The sequence below is a fragment of the Sinohyriopsis cumingii genome, chromosome 5, assembly GCF_028554795.1.
Source record: "Sinohyriopsis cumingii isolate HCF-2022 chromosome 5, ASM2855479v2, whole genome shotgun sequence".
NCBI lineage: Eukaryota > Metazoa > Mollusca > Bivalvia > Unionida > Unionidae > Sinohyriopsis > Sinohyriopsis cumingii.
Genome location: NC_142965.1, coordinates 89,326,169 through 89,349,503, shown reverse-complemented (window position 1 = coordinate 89,349,503; position 23,335 = coordinate 89,326,169). Strand labels below are relative to the sequence as shown.

At 35.5% G+C, this 23,335-nt stretch overlaps 1 protein-coding gene across 1 annotated transcript; it reads right to left on the bottom strand.

The window, feature by feature from the left end:
- Positions 1 to 10,042: 10,042 nt before the first annotated feature.
- LOC149799712 (uncharacterized) lies at positions 10,043 to 13,557 on the bottom strand (the record flags this gene model as incomplete). Its single annotated transcript, XM_089958263.1, has 1 exon — positions 10,043 to 13,557. A coding segment is annotated over one exon (3,504 nt), but the record flags the coding sequence as incomplete, so codon positions are not given.
- Between the last annotated feature and the right edge of the window lie 9,778 nt (positions 13,558 to 23,335).

Below are 23,335 nucleotides of genomic sequence, written 5' to 3'. Positions count from 1 at the left end.
ATCAACTTTATTTCTATTCCGATTTTGATGAAACTTGTTAAACAATCTTCTATTGTCAAGATATTGGGTGTGTCCGAATATAAGCTAGGTGTACGCTTATTAATGATGTAATAATGTGTCTGATTGGCTTGTTACCAATATGTATATATTGAACTCCAATCTGATTTTATTTAACCATAAGCTTATATTATCATTGTTCTACGCAGGTTATATAATAAGTGAGCTCATTGCGTATTATTGAGATACCTTTCATCTGATTGGTTGATGAGGTCATCTACCTGAACGTATAATTTGCTCATCCAGTTTCCTTTAAACTTGTTAAATGGGTTCATATGCTAGTAATTTATATTTTGGATGACGTCGGTTATGGGCAAAAGACGGTGCATATTAATTATGCTTTTAAAATTGGAAGAAGTTATTATCCCGCCTGATAAAATAATAAAATAGACAGTCGCTTCACTAGGGTTTGTGTCACCCAGTGCGGTAACTCATGGTGTCACTCCCATGGACCCACTTCCTGCACACAAATTCAAACATTTTATTGACAGTCATGTGCGATAACTCATGGTGTCAACCCCATGGACCTCCTTCCTAGTCAAAAATTCCAAAATTTTATAGACAGTCATTTTGGTGTCACCCGGTGCGGTCCGCATCTCCGGCATCCCCCTAATGACGCCGCTGAAAAAAGATTCGATTGTAATCAGCGGTACCCAGTTTGGGAGATACTTGAAAAGGAATGTGTTCCTAAAATGCTACATAAGGCAGCTTGGGGAAATGATTAACTGTTAAGTTATGTAAGGCATTTCAGTCAGGGCCATTCGAGCCTGTTATTATTTGAATTTAATGACTACACCTTAGAGCTGTCTCACTGTATGCAACGTATTCACCAGTCACAAGTAGATCTGTGGTGACTTGAATATCTGGAATACCTTGCTAAACATTACTTTAATGTAACCCTAAACGTAGCGTTAGTTTATTGGAGAAGATTAGCTCAGACCTGTGATATGTCACATGATGCCGCCTTTTGTTATATATATATATATATATATATATATATATATATATATCAAAAGACGGCATCATGTGACATTAAAACAATATATATATATATATATATATATATATATATATATATATATATATATATATATATATATATATAATTTTTTAATGTCACATGATGCCGCCTTTTGCTATATAGTTCTTTTGTAAATAAAAAATAATCTAATTAATAACTATTGGCGATAATGTACTATTGTAAGACATAACAAAACTGAGTGAAGTTGAGTGAATGTTGTATTAGTCTTTACTGCACTAATAATTAATTCTGCAAATAGAAAACCCCGCTAACCTTAAACCGCATCCAAACAATACGAGAATCTAAGCTACTTTACAACAGACATGTTCAGATTCCTTCAGGGCGGGTCCGGATAAACGATTTTTAAAGGTACACCCTGTGACGTAAATAAGCAGATAAAACCAAGCCTTAGGTTGCAAGTGCCTAGGTTAAAAAGAAACAAAAAACGAGTGCGAATTGAAACCTCGTATGATAAAGATTATAACCGATTATTTAATTTACTAACAAAGAGTTGGTTATAAATTTCACTTGCTCTGTACCCCTATGTTCAACCAAAACTTACTACTGTATAACATTTGCTTGTCGCAGACGGGTTTATAAAGGGAAAAAACTCTGTTGTAACTGAAGGACTTCAAGGTGCCGTTATTATCTTGTCACAGAGATCCTTTATCCTTAGCAACAACTCTTCCACAGACTTCGATTTTATTTCCTTAATATAAACATACATCTAACCCTGTATTGGATATAATATCACTATTATTCACTAAAGAAATAACAACATTTTATGCAAAAGTCGCTTTACTTGGGTGTCGGAAAATATAAATCGTTTTGCGAATGTAGTGATATTTGATTCTTTGTGGGATGAAAGTGTGTGCTAGAAGAGTTATCTCCCTCTTATTAATAACATATTTCTCAATCGTGCGTGACTTGAATACAAGCCAAGGAGAACATGTAATGTGCACATCATTGAATTTTGCATATATAATGAATTCTACGTCGATTGTATGGAATAGTTGCCAAAATTATACAACAATTTAAAATATTTCAGTTTTGTCGTCGAATCAGCTTAATGATATTGATGTCCTCTGCTTACCAGCAACGCATATTAAAAAGCGCAAGACAGCACCGATGTATTCTTATCGACAGCAAGATCCTCGGGTTTAGTTTTTTCAAGCAAATTGAGATTAGAATGGGCGTTGGTTTAAAAGTAGATTTAAGATGACAACTGCAAAACGGGTAAAAAATTTAAGAATTTTTGCAAGCCGTGATTATCATAGGCCACTACCTTCGCACGGTGCTTACTAGAAAAAATAATCTTTATCACGGTTCAGCTCAGTGTTGTGCATGTTTGATACATGATTCTGACCACTGATTATGAATTGAGCGTTGTCCAAATCTCCAAGTAGGGGAACATTGTACTTTTGGTTCGAGCTAGTGGATGTAATATCAACGTGAAATATTTTAAAAGTTTCTGAGACTTTTATCAGTTCATTCCTATTCTACATAACGTTTCTTTGTGAGCATAGGCATGTTTACTTTTATTCTATTAAGATTGTTTTCGTAGGCCATAATTAGCTTGTGCTTACCCGGTACGAAGCTGATTGTTGACATAGCTGTTATTGGTACCCCACCTAAGGGACACGAATTTTAAGAAAATGTAAGAAGCGCATACTTTTGTTTGTTCATTAAGTTTTTCGCACAGTTTAAAGAAGCACATGTGTTGTTTACTGATTCATTTAGTGCATAAATTGGGTTAATTTTCTCCAACGTCAACCAAAAAGTGAATTAGTGGTCTGATTCTTAACTCAGTCAATTTCAGTTGCAGTTCAACGTGAGTGTTTTAAATATTATTTCATTAGGAATCGTCAGAGGAAATGAAAAACATTGTTCAAGTATATGCAGTGAGTTATTTTTGAGAAATATTCATGAAATCTCTTTAATTTCACCTCATTCATTCAACCTCGAGTCCGCAGTAAATATCGTCAATGTACATTGTGATGCGTTTTAATTTTGGTGACAAAAACAAATATTGATTTTGGTAAATTTGATGCTGATTGCTGGTTACATTGTTGCACAGTGCATTGTTAACTCCTGAAACATAATTATTATTGAACTACAGACTCGAGGTTGTTCGGATCTTACCTTTCGGGCAATGGTGGAATCCAAGACTATTCGAATGCAGAACGGCACTTGTAGGCGGCATTTGTCCAGACGTCAGACTTGGCGAACAATTACTGTATTTTCTTCATTATGTCACAAACTGAAAGAAGTGTGTCGAGCTGTTTTGAACATTGAACTATTCTTGATTAGGACTGGCTTAAGTTGGAAATTAGCAGACGCAATTAGGATAAACTAGCAGTGTTGGAACTACTGAGGGGTGCGGACTGGTGTCTTCCCTTGTGGTATATTGTTACAGGTTAGAACCCCCATCCCTTGATTCATGGACGGATACTCCAAATTTTATTTGTAACGAACCCCTGTGTCTGGACCTATGAATGATGGTCAAGCTGAGAGAGATGATGATGATGATGATGATGATATTATTGTATTCCTCCATTTCCTGAAGATTTTAAGACAAAAAAGAAATGCATTTAAATACACAGAATCACAAAAATAGTGGATTCGTTACTTATTGACAGTATTTCCAATAGCAAACGAATAAATAAATTAAAATCATTACTAAACTAGACATATATATATATATATATATATATATATATATATATATATATATATATATATATATATATATACGATAGAACATTTGCAAATGTATCCTGACAACAAAAATAGTTTCCTAATCGCTTTGCAATCCAGTACAAGTAGGTCCATGGGGGGTGACACTATGTGTTACCGTACTGGGTGACACCAACCCTAGTGGCGCCAGAGAGTGAGAGAGGGAGGGAGAGGGAGAGAGAAATTTAATAACTTTAAAAATGTTAATTAAAGCAGAATAATGACTTCGATGAACTGTCAATATATAAAATATTTTAATTACCTCTTGTTGGTTCGTCATTTCGCATAGTTTCTATTCCATGTTAACAGCCAGACCCGGTCAGACTATCTGGCGCCCTAGGCAAGGTTAGATTCTGGCGTCCCCCCCCCCCCCCAGAAAATATCAATTTCAAAATTTATAAACAATACATTTTTTTAAAAATGTGCCCCCTGAAATCAGCGCCCTTGGCGGCTGCCTAGTTTGCCTATATGGTAGCGCCCGCCCTGCATGTTAATTTCCATAAGCCAGTACTCTGCATGCCTCGTTTCCTTATAATGAAAAATTTATACATGTGGTATATCATTGATACAGCGTATACACTTTATATATATATATATATATATATATATATATATATATATATATATATATATATATATATATATAGAGAGAGAGAGAGAGAGAGAGAGAGAGAGAGAGACTGTATGCATGCATATATGTATAATGTTTAACGGCACATAAGCATAAGCATAAGATGGAGAAATTTGTGTAACAAGATACAAACGTAGAGAATAGGTGCATGTTGATTTAATCTTAAAGTAAAACTATATGAATCAATTAAAACTCTTCAAATTAGGAATCAAAATTTTGAATACGAACAAAAGTATTTTCCAGAAAGGAGAGTTCGTCTATAACTTAAATATTATTGTTACTAGTTGTAATTAGTAATTATAATATTCCATGATGACAATGAGTGATTAAGATTCTTTGACGTGCCTTTTAAAGTTTATGTTTGTGAACGGTTCTCAAAAGTAGTTCACTGACATGCAACGTAGTTTAAATTTATTGGAAATATATGGTAATAAAAAGGAGTTTGGGGGTTAATACTAAGAAAGCCGAATCAGAAAACCAGGACCCATCCGAGTCTCGGAGAAAAGGACCTACATTGGTGAAAACAGGTTCAAGTTGTAAATCATTTAATTAACTGAGTAATGTTCATATTTATAATGACAATATTTCTCTGAATCAAGAAGCATTCTCCGCGAAAGGTCTTAAAAGCACTCAGTACAATGATTGTCAATAGGCACAATTATATTTTGATTCCAAAACATATATGTCATCTGTTTGACGCTTTTGCTGAGTCTGTATTAAGTTGTGCCTGTGCAATATGGGGATTTTAATTTCAAGAAAATTTTGTAAAGGTCAGTTAATTGTTATGTCTTTCACATGAAATATATGAATATACGGGGAATTTGGAATATAGCCTCCATATCTATGTTGATAAGCTCGAATTATTAAATATTTATATATGTTGATAAGCAATAATTAATAAATGGTTATGTATGTTGATAAGCACGAATTATTAAATATTTGTTCATCTCGATAAGCACGAATTATTACATATTTGAACTCAAATGCAAATACTAGAATCGTAATTGTTAAGTATTTATAGAACAGAATAATAATTGATTGTAGTAACGGGTATACAAATTAAGCCAGTTATAGTAAAGCCTTATTAGACGAATATGGCTTTTCTTATCTTTGGAATGAACTATCCGTTGTTGGTGCAAAGAATGTTTCATTTATCAGGCAAAGAATTTCAGTCTGTGTTCATTTCAAATTCTATAAATGACACTGAAAAACATTCTTACTTTACGTCCATACAAACGTTCTAATGATTGGTTAGACGAATATGACTTTTTTCAATTTGTCCTGTTCAAACCATCTTTGTAGGAAATATATATGTATATATTATTATACAGGACCTAGTGTTTTCAAATTTATTGAACTTGGGCAAGTTAAACAAAAAACAACAAATAGTGCGCATAAACTGGCATATATATCTATGAAGCATCTTGTTTCAGCATGACTTTATTATAGTCTATATATATATATATATATATATATATATATATATATATATATATATATATATATATATGAAGTTATACTCCAGACTCTTTGCACTAATGATCTTTCATCCTTTGTAATTTTCATCCACACATAATACTCCATATTTCCGCCTTGTATAGGGATATTTCGTAAACATACGCTGTGTGCGCTTATGTTACTTGGTGTTAGATATTTCACTCCTTACGTATTTCGTATTTGTACTTCTGAATCACAGATTGATGATAAACCGCATAGTTTAAGTACGAATAAGGTCATAGATCTGTTCTGTTCTGCTCTGCTTTGTTTAATCAAGGACCCTGGTCAGTAATATGTTACGACTCGATGGTCATAAAATAAGTTACAAGAAATATCAAAACCAACACGTTTTGTATAACTGAACATATTAATTTATTTCACTAAAATACAAAGTGGAGGAATTGAAAATAACTTACAGCATTGTGAATGAAATCATAAAATCCTAAATGTTTTATCAATTCCAATAGTTTCGATTATGCCGAATGAGTTTTAAAGATATTCCGAATGATAGTTAAGTACTGATATGTCAATAGTGCAGAAGAAATCGCTATGATATAATCCGTAAATATCTTGAAATGAATTCACAGTAATTCCAATACAGCAATAAATCCAAATGGTCTTTAAATGAATTCACAGTAAGTCCGTATAGCTATTATATATCAGAATAATCTTGAAATGAATGTTAGAGCACTTCAACGAATGATTAAATGAAATAAATAATTTCCTTTCAGTGAATAACTTTCAAGACTGATAGTACTACTAATTCTAACTATTAATTCTCTGATATAGAATAGTACCATGCAATAGAGAGAAATGCAATACGGGGCAATGAATGACTCATCTGGTCATTTTAAAATACCCTGTCAGTAAACTTATCAGCTGTTTTAATTCTGTCTAATCAGAAATTAGTTCACACTGGTCTTTTATCAAAACTGATGTATTTGTCAGATCACGTGATGTTTACTTGTACTTCTAGTTCGGCTCAACCTTGGAACTTAGGAATGTATCCGGTTACGCATTTGATAGATGTCTCATCTTACAGTACAAACCAATTCTTAGGATATTAACATTTAAAAATGACATTAATTAAGCGCCCCTGACAAAAGCTATTATTATGAAAACGATAATATAACATTAACAATACTTCTTCAACCAGTCTTTCTCGTATTGAATTAATGCAACAAATTAAACACAGTAAGGATTTTCGTGTAATGAGATTCGAGTTATACTTAATTTTTTCTGTTGAATGCAACGATTTGACGGGAAAACAACTAAAATACTCAAGCTGTCATACTGTATCTACTCTGTACACCGCCACCCCTCACTGTTGCTTAAGGAATGTAGGAACTCAGACTCACTACAACAATAATGACAATGTTAGTAACTGACTTTAATTGTTCACTATAGACCTCATTTTAAAATAAAGGCACACACACACACATACACAAACACAAACAAACCCAACACCCCCCCCCCCAATAAAACAGAACAAATAAACTTTACTCCCTAAAACATTCATTTGCGAAAAATAACAAAAGCGTATCGAAAATTCTCAGTTTTAAAGAACCAATACATTGTAATTTCTCTATTATGCAAACTAAAGACAATAATAATTTGAAATTTTTATTAAAGATAAATGATAGAGGATTGCTTGATAGACTCGAGTGCGTTCATTTATTCAATTAACTTAACATAAGAGCAATAGTCTCTTTAAATAGAGATAATGCGATTTTATACTACATGTGTAGTATATCACAAAATGTGTAGTATATTACAAAAGTAATTTGTCGTACAAAATAACATTCAAGACCATTCAAATATTGCCTGGTCGACTTCAAAATAAACTGGGCGACTTCAAAATAAACTGGGCGACCTTAATGTTTCACAAATGATGCAAATCTACATCTTGCATTCAATTATCACAGCATCGAGACAAGCGACATCAGCCCTTATACCTGGATGATCAATAATGCGTAGTATGAGGAAGAATTTGATGACTACACCTGAACCTTTGTTCATTGACTTTGCTCCTTCATGTGTTTCGGAATACGTTTACACATAATAGTTGATGTGGAATACGTGTTACATAGAATAGTTGTTGCAGAATACGCATTATACGCAACAGTTGATGCGGAATACTTGTTACACAGAATAGTTGTTGCAGAATACGCGTTGCACGCAACAGTTGATGCGGAATACGTGTTACATAGAATAGTTGATGCCGTATACGAGTTACATAGAACAGTTGTTGCAGAATACGCGTTACACACAACAGCTGATGCGGAATACGTGTTACATAGAATAGTTGATGCGGAATACTTTTACACGCAATACTTGATTCGTAAAAAATTTCGTTAAAATAAACAGCCAGGTTTGTATACCATGTATAATAATAATTGTGATAACAACATATATTAATAGTTCAATGCATTCCACGTTTTCTGAATGTGTGTGTGGCACATTCAATAATGCAACTGTACACTACAACTGTAAAGGTATTCTTTACACCCTCCCCCCCCCAAAAAAAAATATCTTTCTTTATCAGCTATATCTCAAATCGTGAATTGCATTTTTTCTTTTGATGACAAATGGTCGAGATAGGCATAAAAATGAACACAAAGTACATGCGTACACCGAAATGTGTGTCCCTTGCCCACGATTAGCTATTGCTATATTTACAAAGGAAGAATAAACTATTTCACATTTTGATAGACATAAATATCGTCATTTGTACCTGACGTTGTAAATATATAAGTTGCAGTTTGGCAGCGATTAAGTGAAGAAGAAGTCATCCTCGTTACTTCCCAATTTATAATGGACTAAATATTTATGTGTATTTTTTAATTAATTAATTAATTAATTAATTAATTTATTCATTGATTCATTGATTGATTGATTGATTGATTGATTGATTGATTAATTAATTAATTAATTAATTAATTAATTAATTAATTCATTCATTCATTCATTCATTTATATGACTGATTGCGCGAGAAGTCATACACATAGATTTGCATATAATTGAGTGATGGGCATAAAACAAACATAGATAAAATCAGTTATATGCTTCCCATTACTCCCAACATCTATCTGATGACTCCAATAACAATTTATTAATTTCTTGGCTATTTTTCTCAATTCACAATGAATACCTTATCTTCTAATGAGGTAAAACGTTAATGTACAATTGAATACATATGCACATCAACTTTGGAAATGTCATTACTTTTAATATGAAGTATATTTCAAATAATTTCAGTTCGAGGAACCTGGTCTGGAAAAAATGGCGATAGCAAATGCATGTTACTCGAACCTCTTGTATATTTTCTGCGGTGAGTCATACTCCATTGCATTTCAAGAATAGTCTCACAGCTTTGCACACCCATTTTTGGTGGTCAAAGAGACAAGTGTTTGATAAATGATAGGAGACGAATTATAATTCTGTAGCCTATCTTCTTAACACACACACACACACACACACACACACACACACACACACATATATATATATATATATATATATATATATATATATATATATATATATATATATAGCCAAACTGTTAAATTGATAGCCTTTGAGGTGATTTATTGAGCAAAATTATCATTTTTGAAGTGGTTATTGAGCAGTCCTCAATTTTAAAATTGTTTACTGAGGGTTTCAATTTTATTTTTATTATGCTTTATTATAGATTTTCTTAGCGTGCTTTGAAGTTAATAAGAAAACTCAGCAGTTGTTTACTTCTTTGCCATTACATTTATCTTTAAATTTTCCTACAACTTGTTTAGATCCGGCACTAAACAGAACATGGTCGCTAGGATAATCACTTGTATCATGTTATGTACTATTGTTTCATCTCATCATCTATAATTTTTCTGTTAGGTTCTAATATTAGACTATATTAGACAGGTTTCTAGAATTACAGTTTATCATGGCAGTTTTATATACCCTTTATGTTAAAAATGTTTTTTCTTCCGTGACCGAGCAACAGTGGGAATTTATTTAGTCATTATGCAAAATAAACTTCAACCAAAATCGCTGTAATGTATAGTCTTACTGATTTTACAAACTGTCTTCTCTATTCCATATTCTAGGTTTCATAATCTGCAATTATTGGACAATCATTTCGTCAACAACCACGGAAACTGCGATGTCTCCTTCCACATCAATGTCCACGATCCCATCGTCCACATCCTCGACAACGCCTTCTTCCACATCATTAAATACAACTGATTTACTTGGAACTTCCACGAATTCGTCTCCTGCATCGATGACAACACCTTCTGCCACAACAATATCAGCAAACTCATCGTCTGCATCAACATCAACTTCTTCTTCCACAACAACGTTAACGATCTTATCCTCTGCATCCACGGCTACGTCTCCTTCCTCAACAACATCAACAACCTCATCGTCTGAAGCGTCATCGAACTCATCTTCTGCGTCGACGACATCGCCTTCTGTTACAACAATGCCAATGAACTTATCGTCTGATTTAACAACTTCTCTTTCCACTTCCACAACAACGTCAACGATATCATCGCCTGCATCCATGACAACGTCTATGTCAACATCAATGAACAGTTCAACTAATTCTACTATAACGGACATGAACTCATCGTCGGTATCGACGACAACTTCTCGTGCCATAGCAACGTCAATGAACTCGTCGTCTGTATCAACAATAACTTCTCCTTCCACAACAACGTCAACGATCGTATCGTCTACATCCACGGCTACGTCTCCTTCCTCAACAACATCAACAACCTCATCGTCTGAAGCGTCATCCAACTCATCTTCTGCGTCGACGACATCGCCTTCTGTTACAACAATGCTAACGAGCTTATCGTCTGATTTAACAACTTCTCTTTCCACTTCCACAACAACGTCAACGATATCATCGCCTGCATCCATGACAACGTCTATGTCTACATCAATGAACAGTTCAACTAATTCTACTATAACGGACATGAACTCATCGTCGGTATCGACGACAACGTCTCCTGCTATAGCAACGTCAATGAACTCGTCGTCTGTATCAACAATAACTTCTCCTTCCACAACAACGTCAACGATCGTATCGTCTACATCCACGACTACGTCTCCTTCCTCAACAACATCAACAACCTCATCGTCTGAAGCGTCATCCAACTCATCTTCTGCGTCGACGACATCGCCTTCTGTTACAACAATGCCAACGAGCTTATCGTCTGATTTAACAACTTCTCTTTCCACTTCCACAACAACGTCAACGATATCATCGCCTGCATCCATGACAACGTCTATGTCTACATCAATGAACAGTTCAACTAATTCTACTATAACGTACATGAACTCATCGTCGGTATCGACGACAACATCTCCTGCCACAGCAATGTTAATGAACTCGTCGTATGCATCAACAATAACTTCTCCTTCCATAACAACATCAACAATCTCATCGTCTGAAGCGTCATCCAGCTCATCTTCTGCGTCGACGACATCGTCTTCTGCCACAACAATGTCAACGAGCTTGTCGTCTGATTTAACAACTTCTCTTTCCACTTCCACGACAACGTCGACGGTAGCATTGCCTGCATCCACGACAACGTTTATGCCTACATCAATGAACAGTTCAACTAATTCTAGTATAACGGCCATAAACTCATCGTCGGTAACGACGACAACATCTCCTGCCACATCAATATCAATGAACTCGTCGTCTGCATCAACAATAACGTCTCCTTTCACAACAACGTCAACGATCTTATCGTCTACATCCACGGCAACGTTTCTTTCCTCAACAAAGTCAACAGTCTCGTCGTCTGAAGAGTTATCCAGCTCATCTTCTGCATCCACGACAACGTCTGTGTCGATATCAGTGATCAGTGTAGCTAATTCTACTTTAACAACCACAAACCCATCGTTGGCATCCTCCACAACGTTGCCTTCTACATCAATAACTCCAAAAACCGATTCATCGAGCTCATCTTCTGTATCGCCAACAACGCCTCCTGTCACAACAATGTCAACGAACTCATCGTATGCATCAACTACACCTTCTCCTTCCACAATCACGTCAACGATTTCATCGTCTCCATCGACGGCAATGTCTCCTTCCACAACAACGTCGACAATCTCATCGTCTGCAGTGTCATCGAGCTCATCTTCTGCTTCGACATCGCCTTCTGCCACAACAATGTCAACGAGTTTATCGTCTGATTTAACAACATCTTCTCTTTCCACTTCCACAACAACGCCAACGATAACATCGCCTGAATCCACGACAACGTCTATGTCTACATCAATGAACAGTTCAACTAATTCTACTATAACGGCCATTAACTCATCGTCGGTATCGACGACAACCTCTTCTGCCACAGCAGTGTCAATGACCTCATCGTCAGTATCAACAATAACTTCTCCTTCCATAACAACGTCAACGATCTTATCGTCTTCATCCACGGCAACGTCTCCTTCCTCAACAACGTCAACAATCTCATCGTCTGAAGCGTCATCCAGCTCATCTTCTGCATCCACGTCAACGTCTGTGTCTATATCAGTGAACAGTTCAGCTAATTCTACTTTAACATCCACAGACCCATCGTTGGCATCCACTACATCGTTACCTTCCACATCAATAACTCCAAAAACCGATTCATCGAGCTCATCTTCTGTATCGCCAACAACGCCTCCTGTCACAACAATGTCAACGAGCTCATCGTATGCATCAACTACACCTTCTCCTTCCACATCCATGTCAACGATCTCATCGTCTCCATCGACGGCAATGTCTCCTTCCACAACAACGTCGACAATCTCATCGTCTGCAGTGTCATCGAGCTCATTTTCTGCATTGACATCGCCTTCTGCCACAACAATGTCAACGAGTTTATCGTCTGATTTAACAACATCTTCTCTTTCCACCTCCACAACAACGCCAACGATAACATCGCCTGAGTCCACGACAACGTCTATGTCTACATCAATTAACAGTTCAACTAATTCTACTATAACGGCCATTAACTCATCGTCGGTATCGACGACAACCTCTCCTACCACAGCAATGTCAATGACCTCATCGTCAGTATCAACAATAACTTCTCCTTCCATAACAACGTCAACGATCTTATCGTCTTCATCCACGGCAACGTCTCCTTCCTCAACAACGTCAACAATCTCATCGTCTGAAGCGTCATCCAGCTCATCTTTTGTATCCACGACAACGTCTGTTTCTATATCAGTGAACAGTTCAGCTAATTCTACTTTAACAACCACAGACCCATCGTCGGCATCCACCACATCGTTACCTTCCACATCAATAACTCCAAAAACCGATTCATCGAGCTCATCTTCTGTATCCACAACAACGTCTCCTGCTACAACAATGTCAACGAGCTCATCGTATGCATCAACAACATCTTTTTCTTCCTCACCAACGTCAACAATTTCGTCGTCTGAAGCGTCATCCAGCTCATCTTCTGCATCCACGACAACGTCTGTGTCTACTTCAGTGAACAGTTTAAATAATTCTAATATAACGACAACAAACCCATCGTCGGCATCTACAACAACAATGACCTCATCTTCAACAACAAGCACAACTATTTCACCTGCAACTACACAAAAGGGTGTTCAAATACCAGATCTAGGTAATCATACGGGTTATGTGCTGAAGTTTGCTTTTACGTCATGTTATTTGTGCCATACGACTATGTGCTGAAGTTTGTCTTTGTTAGTTGTGCAATACGAGTCCAAATGAGCAGAATTGAAACAATGCATTGTCATTAATTATGTTAGGTGTACCCAGCTTACGTTACGGGAATGTACAGGTGGCAAACATGTTTAATCAAACGCAGATAGAACGAACTATTTATTTCTTTGATTTCCAAAAAAGTCACCCTTAATTTAATAATTTCAACACAGTTGCATTAAGTTTTGATTTTTGTCCCACTTTTACAGGTATCTCTAAAGTTGTGGCTATTCACTCGTAAAATCAGTGACCACTATAGTTTGAGTAGATAACCAATGTGGTGTGAAAGCATCTATGCTTGTACTCTCTGCTATTTTTAGAGGGTTTGTTTCAAAACGCTTTCAAAACGGTTTGAACCTATTTTCTTTATGTTTCGTAAGGATTTAGAAACTAAAAAAATCGATTGATTGTTCTAGTGGTGGTTTAATAATTATTTTACCTATAAGCAATTACCATAGTATAATCATGTACTTGTATCAGTTAGAATTAATTACAGCATATAGTGTTAATGTGTTCATTGGAAGTTATATTGTCCAAATACATTTTGTAAGGACCGAAATGACACGTTAATTGCAAATGATTAAATATATGTACCTTGTTATGGGTGAACACGTTTCAGGAGTAGATAAATCATGCCTGAGTTGTCTCTCTTGACTATTCAAGAGTATTGAGTGTAACTGCTGATAGGTGCCCGGCCCTTTGGATGTACGGGGCCCAAGGCAGCAAAAGCGATGAGCCGAGTCCCAAGCAAAACAATGCATTGCGGAGTTGATTTCCTGAAAGCGCGGGGCTCAAGGCGATTGCCTCGTTCGCCTTGCCCTAGGGTCGGGCCTGCATGCGCAGTAATGATCATAACAGACTATCAATATGAATATAGTTGTTTCTCCATTGTTTGAAAGTGAAGCCATTCTAACTCTATCCAAATACGTTTATGCACATGATATAGAAGTAGAAAAGTGAATGTTAATGTTTGTTCCGGAAGACTACCGGTAACTTCGAAAAAAATCGTTCCACCTTTATAAACAGTGAACTACTATCACAAATCATGTACAAATGACATTACTGCTCAGTTCTTCTTTTTGTAAACGATTTTTCATAGATATTTATTATTATCTAGTCCTTTTTGTTCTTGCAGTTGTCCGTTCTGATCGTAAATCAAACATTTGAAACTAATTTTTAAATCATCGAATCTGTCACAAATTCTCTCAACATGTATATCAAACATTTTTAATGAGCACGGGGTTGTATTTCATGTGGCGAGGTCTTGAACGGCCATGACAGGAGTACAGTTATTAAATCGAACTCAGAACCGCAGAGGTACTAAACTTCTTGGCCAATTCCCCTCGCTATACAAGCCTTTTAATGTCATTTTATACATACTGACAACATTTCACTGCATTGTCGACTTCAACCCTGTGAGACAAACGTTTTATGATTTGAACTCAATCCATAAGATGATGATGTGCCACCGGAGGAAACCTCGGTCTTATTTAATGAATGCGGTCAATATTATAAATTATGACCATTTTATTTAATGGTTTTATATTTTTGATGTTAATTCTTTTATTTTATTTTAAAGAATACTGGCATTTTTTGCCTTCCGTATTTTGTCTTGCAGGATTACAGGTTTAATTTTACTTGGTCTAATTTATTTTCCCAAATATTTAGAACATTTTTCATTTTTGCATCTTCAGAATTTACTTTTAATCGGCACTGTATAGCCATTATAGTACCGACTTGCTATGAAATCATAGACGTATACACGTTTTTACTGTAGAACATTAATAAACTTTACAACAAAATTTTATATCCGAATATGGACCCCTGTACAAAATTAATTCAGGGATATCGATGTAAAACAAAATTGTATGACGACATACATTTAAAAACCGAACATATGGCTGAGTTCCTAGGCTAAAATACATATACACGTTAGACCATTGCTTTTTTTATTTTTAATTTGATGCTCCTGAATATATATTTACTTCGTGAGCAATTAGACAATATTTAGCCTTCAATCATTATCCAGATATGATTATTTAATCCTAGGATGTTTATCTTTACGTCACACTGTGGCTTGGCACATAGCAACGTTATAGTTTGATGGATGATATTTAACTTGTACTTATTTTGACAAGAAATTTATAACACTTGTTGAATAATGCAGTATACCACTATAAACTGCTTGAGGATTACATTGTTATTCCACTTGTTTCATAAAGAAAAAAGACAGATTAAATGAGGATTCTACTGCTGACACCTCACAGCCTCATCCCAACACATTTAGCTGGTTAAGACATAGAAGTGACACCCTGGTTTTCTAAAGGTGTTTTGAGAGGTGTTAGGTTTCCTTGTCCACCCAGTTAGCGTTTTATGTTTTGGTGTTGTTATAAAGTAATAATGGAAATATAAATAAATGTAATTTGAGCAGGGCTGCTCTCTGTTTTGTTCGTCAAATGGTAGTTACAGAATTTTGCATTAACCCAGAAAAAGTTTTGGATAATTGTACTGTCTTCCCTATGCCCGGGTTGGCATTGGGCCTGACTTCCAACTTATCATCACTTTGAACTTAGGATAGTACTGCCAACCCCCCCCCCACCCCCACCCCCCAGGTTACTAAGACGAAGGGAGAGGTTTCTTTCCTTTTTTGTCCCTTGTATTTAGTTGCATTATAGTGACTTTGCCAGAGTCATTTGTCCTTGTGTTGTGTATTAATGATTATTGTGTTGTATTTGTACCCATATAAATGAAAGAACAGCTCTATCTAGATCAGATTAATTGTAGTCATGTTTTCTTATCTAAGCTTAGTGGGATAATAAAATTTTGAAAGGATATTTCAAGCCGAAAATAAAATATTTAGTGTAAAAATTAATAAGGTGACTAGGTGCATTTGCTTTTGAGGATTCGTCCTTGCTGCAGGGTTTGCATAACTGGTATGCGATTTGGCGTTGGTTCAGGTTAATACTTAATATAAATATGTATTATTTGATCATTACCAAGGTTACCAACACGCCTAATCAACAAATGAAAGGTGAACTACTTTTCTTTCAGGGCGCCAATATGCGCACTGGTCACATGACCAAACATAATACATGACGTATATGGTAAATTTATGGCTCTGTTTTCATTAGTTAGGAATTACCTGCACGTGTATGATACCAATCGCAGTCTTACATATTTGCTTTTTGATCACACATAAATATATATATAAATCAAGACCTGAGATGATTCCTTGATTCCTTTTCCATATTGTCGATACACTCTATTCACTGAGCTAATCTGAACACGCAGTACGACGCGGACACTTCAATATCTCAACTAATGGACATTTTTTTAAAACCTCCAACCAGATTTTTGATTTTTATACAAAAGTAACGTTTCCGGTATAGTATCGCTGATTACCTCAGTAATTTAACAATGTTTTTTTTTTCTTCTGAATCTCAGTAACAGAGGTATATTTTCACTTTTGTACTTTGGTATTTTTTTTAAATTATAAAATCCCATTATAAATACTAAAATATAATACTTAATATTTTTTTAGTGCAATGTAAAGTTGCAATCTCGCCTTTTAGTCTGTTTACAAAAATTTGAAGTGCTTTATTCAAATTTAAAAAGTAAGTCTTCTTCTGACAAATAACTAATAAAGTTTGGTTTCTTTCTTTCACATCAAAAGAACACTCGTGTAACATTTTCTCTCTCTCTTTCCTGCAGCATCGGAAACTATATATTTTTTTTTTTTACAGCGAACGTCGATTTGCATCAAATAAGCAGTGTCTGACGCAGACATGATTGGATAACACTGGCAGGCGAATGGCAGTCGTTACCATATATTTAAATAGTGTTAGGCTGATGCCGCGTGTGAACTATGTGGTCTGAACCTATTGATGTCAGCTGACTGAGTGGGATGATACATTTTAATCGAGAATATGATCAAGTTAGCCTTTAATTGTTTTCACCATTTCGAACGGCTACTGCAAATCTGAAGAACTTCTGCCAAGAGGAGCAAGACGCGCGCGCGCGCGCGCGCGTGTGTGTGTGTGATTTGGATTTTTATCATAGCTTTAACAATTTTTCAATCATATCACTACGATATCTGCAGTGTGGCAGTATATAATGATGTCTAGCATTGTGGTATTATGCCGCAGACATGTACCACCCAGACACATTATCCTGACACCAGGCCGACCAGTCCTAACGCTGACTTCTTAATGCTGAGCTTCAAGCGAAGCAGCTGTTTGTACCATTTTCATAAGTCTTTGATATGACTTGGCCGGGGATCGAACCCACGACCTCCCGCATCCGAGGCGGACGCTATAACCACTAGGTTACCGGAGCGTAGCAAAACGTTTTATTGCATCAGATAAGTTACATTATACATGAGAAAAAAATACCTCTCACAAAGTATAAATGATGTACTATCATTGTTAGTTTTACACGTTCCGTAAGTGTGAAACATAATGCATAGCACAGGCCTACATTGAATGGAATTTGAGCTCAATGGAATATTTTATCAAATTAGATATTTGGTCTTCTAGAATATCATTCTGCGATTGAGGTTGGGGTGATTTTGAAAATCTACGATATTTTCTAATCGTCTGCATTTTTAAATGCTAAATTTATTGAAATCAATGTTTACATATTTCTGATGTTTAAGTGTCATTTCAAACTATTCTCTGATTTTTTAAAATTATGGGTTCCTTTAAAGTTTTTACCTTATAATGTATCCTAAAGTATTTTTCCTTCTCTCTTTCAGGAAAATATGATCTGGCTTTACAATTTACAGTGAAAGTGAATATAAATTTCGATGATGGATACAAGAATAAGACATCAGAAAAATTCAAAAACTTGGCAACAAACTTCTCCATAGTGGTATTTCATCTCTCTCTCTCTCTCTCTCTCTCTCTCTCTATCTCTCTCTCTCACACACACACACACACATCATCATCATCATCATCATCATCATTATGATCATCATCATCGCTTACTATTCAAAATACAAGCTGTTGGAGATCTTATACCGGCGCTGTGCTGATACTTTTGTATGTATAGTAAAGATGGACTATTTCGATTTCTGTCAGAAAAGAATGCTAATAAACATTAGGGCAAATTCGACCTTAGCTCTCACAATCTTACTTCAGTTGTCAAATGTTTCTGTATCTTAGAGACTTATTTTTATTAAAAAAGTCTGTTAAAATGTTCGATGTGTTATTAATTTCTCTGTATATAGAATGCTCACTTTATAGCTTTCGCTATAATTTCAGCTAACCGATCTTTACAGGAAAACACCCGGCTTCAGGTCAATTCAGATATTGGAATTCATGTAAGTATTATATATAGACTACTTACAACAACAAAAACAATGATAATTTTTACGTTTAGGCTCTTACAAAACGAAACAAGTAAAGACTGAAGACAACAAGCTTTGTAAATTTAACAAATAATTTTTTCCCTAGAAAAACAAGGTAAAAGTGGGAAAAAGAACTTACGGTTCTACCAGTCAAATTCAAAAATAATCCAAGAATAATCCAAGAATAAAATAATAGAAGTCCTTGTAATAAAATGTCCTAATGAAAATGAGTTCGAATCCCGATGAAATCCAAAAGTGTCGTACTGATGTGTCAACAGTTCTTTGTTGATTCACAGAAAATAATATTTCAATGTTTGAATTCTTTGTAAATTTTGATAACTGTCCTTATCCAAGAATTAATTTAGGGCACAAGTTTTTCCAGTGAAAAATAATCTCTTGGAATCCAAATCATTTGAAGAAAACGAAATAATTAGCCCCCCCCCCAAAAAAAAATGGTCACAACACTAAAACACTTTGACTTCTCAAGTGTTAATGCGAGAATAATTATTATTTCTCAATGCATTAATATTAAGTCTCAGTAAGACGCAAAACACGTACTACCAGTATGGCCTCGATTTCACTTTATGAATCTACTCTAAGAAAGAATAAAAAGAATTTTAAAAAACCCAGTTGTTTACTTCACCTCATTGATTTCTGAATCAAGGTCAGGAACTAGGTCAGCATTAGATACAAAGTTTCTGTTATTAATGTTTACAAAAGACAGGTCAAACTGAATTGAATTTCAAGAAAATGAATTTATGGAAAATGTTAAATCCAATAAATAAATTACATTACAATAGCATGCAACGGAAGAAATTAAATTAAATCAAATACGAATTAAATCAAATATACATAACATAATGACAATGCCAAAAGTATATTGGTAATTTATGCCATAGGCTAATAATACAACTAATATATATATATATATATATATATATATATATATATATATATATATATATATATATATATATATATTAGGTTTGAAGGTCAAAGAGCAAGGTGAGTGACATTACTGTAACCTTTATACACAAGGTGACATTACATGATGCTAAATAACACATTACATTATACAAAATAACCAGTTACATAATGTTAAATAGTAGGTGTAACTATTTCTGCATTGACGATATGTTATTTTCGTCAGTTTCAGCTTGCGACGCTTCATAATTTCCTAAATATGAAGAAACCATTAATATCCGCGATACCTACTGTAATTATATTAACATTTGGATGGATCTCCAACTAAACAGTAGTCTCGCTTAGTTAGGCCTGGCGTGGTTCCGCGAGATCTCCTCCAGACGAGAGTACGGCAGTGGTCTACATTGCAATGATTGGAATGCTCAAAACGAGAATTACCAACGATTATGTTACGTTGCTGATTGGGTAACAGGGTAATGAGTGTTCTAAATTAAACATAGATCACATAAATGCAACAATTTCACATTTTTGTTTAAGTTTTGTACCGACCATATCAAATATCTATGAGTAATATAGGCTTCTGCACATTGTCAAAGTATCACACTAACTCATTGAGTACAACAACGGTTCTAGTGTTACTTTTTGGCACCAATACATATTACCACCTCCAAAGTATAATATAAATATGTCTTCATTTATTACTTATTTTTAAATTGTGCTGATGAACTTTATAATAATAAACAATGAAATTATCGGGCTGAATCCCGCCCCTAAGAAAAAATAACATGAAAGAAATGAGCTAAACTTAACAGTGCCAATCAACTGCATTGATTGAATTGGTGTTGAGCAGACCTTTTTTACATAGTCGATCCTCCAGAGTCACGCGAGACTCTGGTTAAACGAGACTCATGGAAAGGATGGCTGCTGTAAGAAGGCTTTAGAGTGAACACTTGCAAGGCTGTCTAGAGTAGAATGAATATATTGTCGTTTTTAATGTGTAGACATGTTTATTCATATCAGATCTGAAGATTATGCTTACTATGGTAAAAAAATGTTTCCACAGATGACTTTTTTTTTCTCACCTAGCAACTACCTGATTAGAACGACCGATACATTTATTCCATTCCCCCCAACATTATTCCAACGTTCTTAATTGGGGACATATATAGGTGCTTAGGCTATCTTTCGTGAGGTAGGTCAAACTAGGCTTACACAGTGTTTGGGGCACTTTCACGCATGTATGGCAAGAAAACCACAATCATATTGCACATAAATAAAGGCAAATAAGTTTGCTATTCATTGAACACTACTTTGACACTAAAATGATAATTTTACATCTTCTATGAGGTATATTTCCAAGAAGCCCTGATTGTAGGGTTACAACTAGAAATACTGTATTTTGGCTCTTTTATTTAGAGGAGAGTCAAATTTGAGCGTCCGTGATGGACCCTGGCAACAGTTTTTACTATCATGTGACTTGATTCTCAATAAAGTCACCTGATTTGCTTTTAATTTAATCGTGTTTGCCTTAAGATCCGCTCAGGTGGCCTTGTGGTTAGAACGTCCACTTCGGATGCGGGTGGTCCTGGGTTTGAACCCTGGCCGAGTCATAGTAAAGACTAATAAAAATGGTACTTACAGCTGCCTCGCTAGGCGCTAAGCATTAAGAGGTCAGCGTTAGGACTGGTCGACCTGGTGTCAGGATAATGTGACTGGGTGGGACATCATGCTGCATGTCTGCAAAAACACAGACAAATAATACATTATGTTTACAAGTAGATTTTTAAACAGTACAGTGTGGTCATAAACGAACTGGAAATACGTTTTTAACCTTTGCGAATTTTTCATCTGGTTTCAAACTTCTACTGGTATATTAGCTCTCCCGACCCCACCCCCACCCCCTTTCTGGCTGTCACAATGGGCGGACTGCCCCCTCGCACTCCCATTGATACGACACTGCTTTGTTCTTTTCATTATCAAATTTTAATGTTATTCTTCTTCTTTTTATTATCGTTTTTTTGTTGCTTTTGATCTTTCTGTTATTAAGTGTTGGTTCCACCCTGTTCTTGCACAACACGTACATGAAATGAAATTTGAGGCAAGACAAATTTCCATCTTTATTTTCAATTCAGTGTTAAAGAAAGGCCACTGTAGCCTTTATCAGGTCCGACAAGGGGGGGGGGGGGCGGGGATATATTCCCTGAACCCGGGCCAGTAAGGGGACCCTGGCCGAACAACACTTTTTAATTTTATAAAAGAAAAAGTTTGTTTGAACAAGAACTAGGAGAGACCATGTTGTTTCATGCCCCATGGCCCGTGATCGCTCTCTACAGCCCTGGCTTTTATATAGCTCAAAATAATGTCATATATAATAACGCAAATAAGTTTAAGAAATAGAATTTTCGTCAATATCTGAAGTTTGATAACTTCTGAAAATTCGAGACCACGGTAAATCTGGGGGCAGAAAAGATTCACGCGGCAGCAAAGCCAGTGAATTTCTTGAGAGTCTCAAGTCACGTGATGGCAACACGATTGTCAAGCATCGTCAGTGACGATCAAATTTAATTGCCTCTCTGCTAGATGTAAGAACTAAAGTGCAATATGTTGAGTTGTAAATCGTGTTGGAACTTAAACTATTCTGCTCAGATGGTGAGAAAAATTGCAATTTTTTGTCCAATTAATGATGTATGACTAGGAGAATGGCTCACCTTAAATTCCGTGTGCTATAGCCATCCATACTTGTGTAAAAGTACCACATATTTAGCTTCCCTCAACAAAGGGACTCCTACGTACCGGACATCTGATCAAAAGCAGATATCTAATGTCCCACTGGAAGATCTGACGGCGACTGCTTAGGGGTCATCTTATGGTGACCTAAGCAGTATGGCTGAAGAGCATCAGTGTGTGCTGAACGAGATGATTCACTTTCAGACTTCTGAAAGCTGCCTTTCCATTGGCTAATGCAAAGGTCACCAGAATTAACGACCATCAGAATGAATTTTCTTTATGGGGACAGAACCAACGATAGCGGTAGCATTAGAGTTAACGTCTTAATGTGCGCTTGCATTTCTATCTATCTATCTATCTATCTATCTATCTATCTATCTATCTATCTATCTATCTATCTATCCATCCATCCATCCATTTATTTAGCAAATTTTTTATTTGGTTTGAAAACCACATATATATATATATATATATATATATATATATATACATATATATGACTTTTTCAGGGCCGGTTCTGTTATAGCTAACTATTCTGTCATTGTCGATGCCGCAGAAAAGGTGAATGATGTTTTAGGTTACATAAACAACACCGTGGTTCCAGGATTGGTAAATGAGACTAAATTTGGGGCCAGTGTCAACGACAGCTACGTCAGAGATCA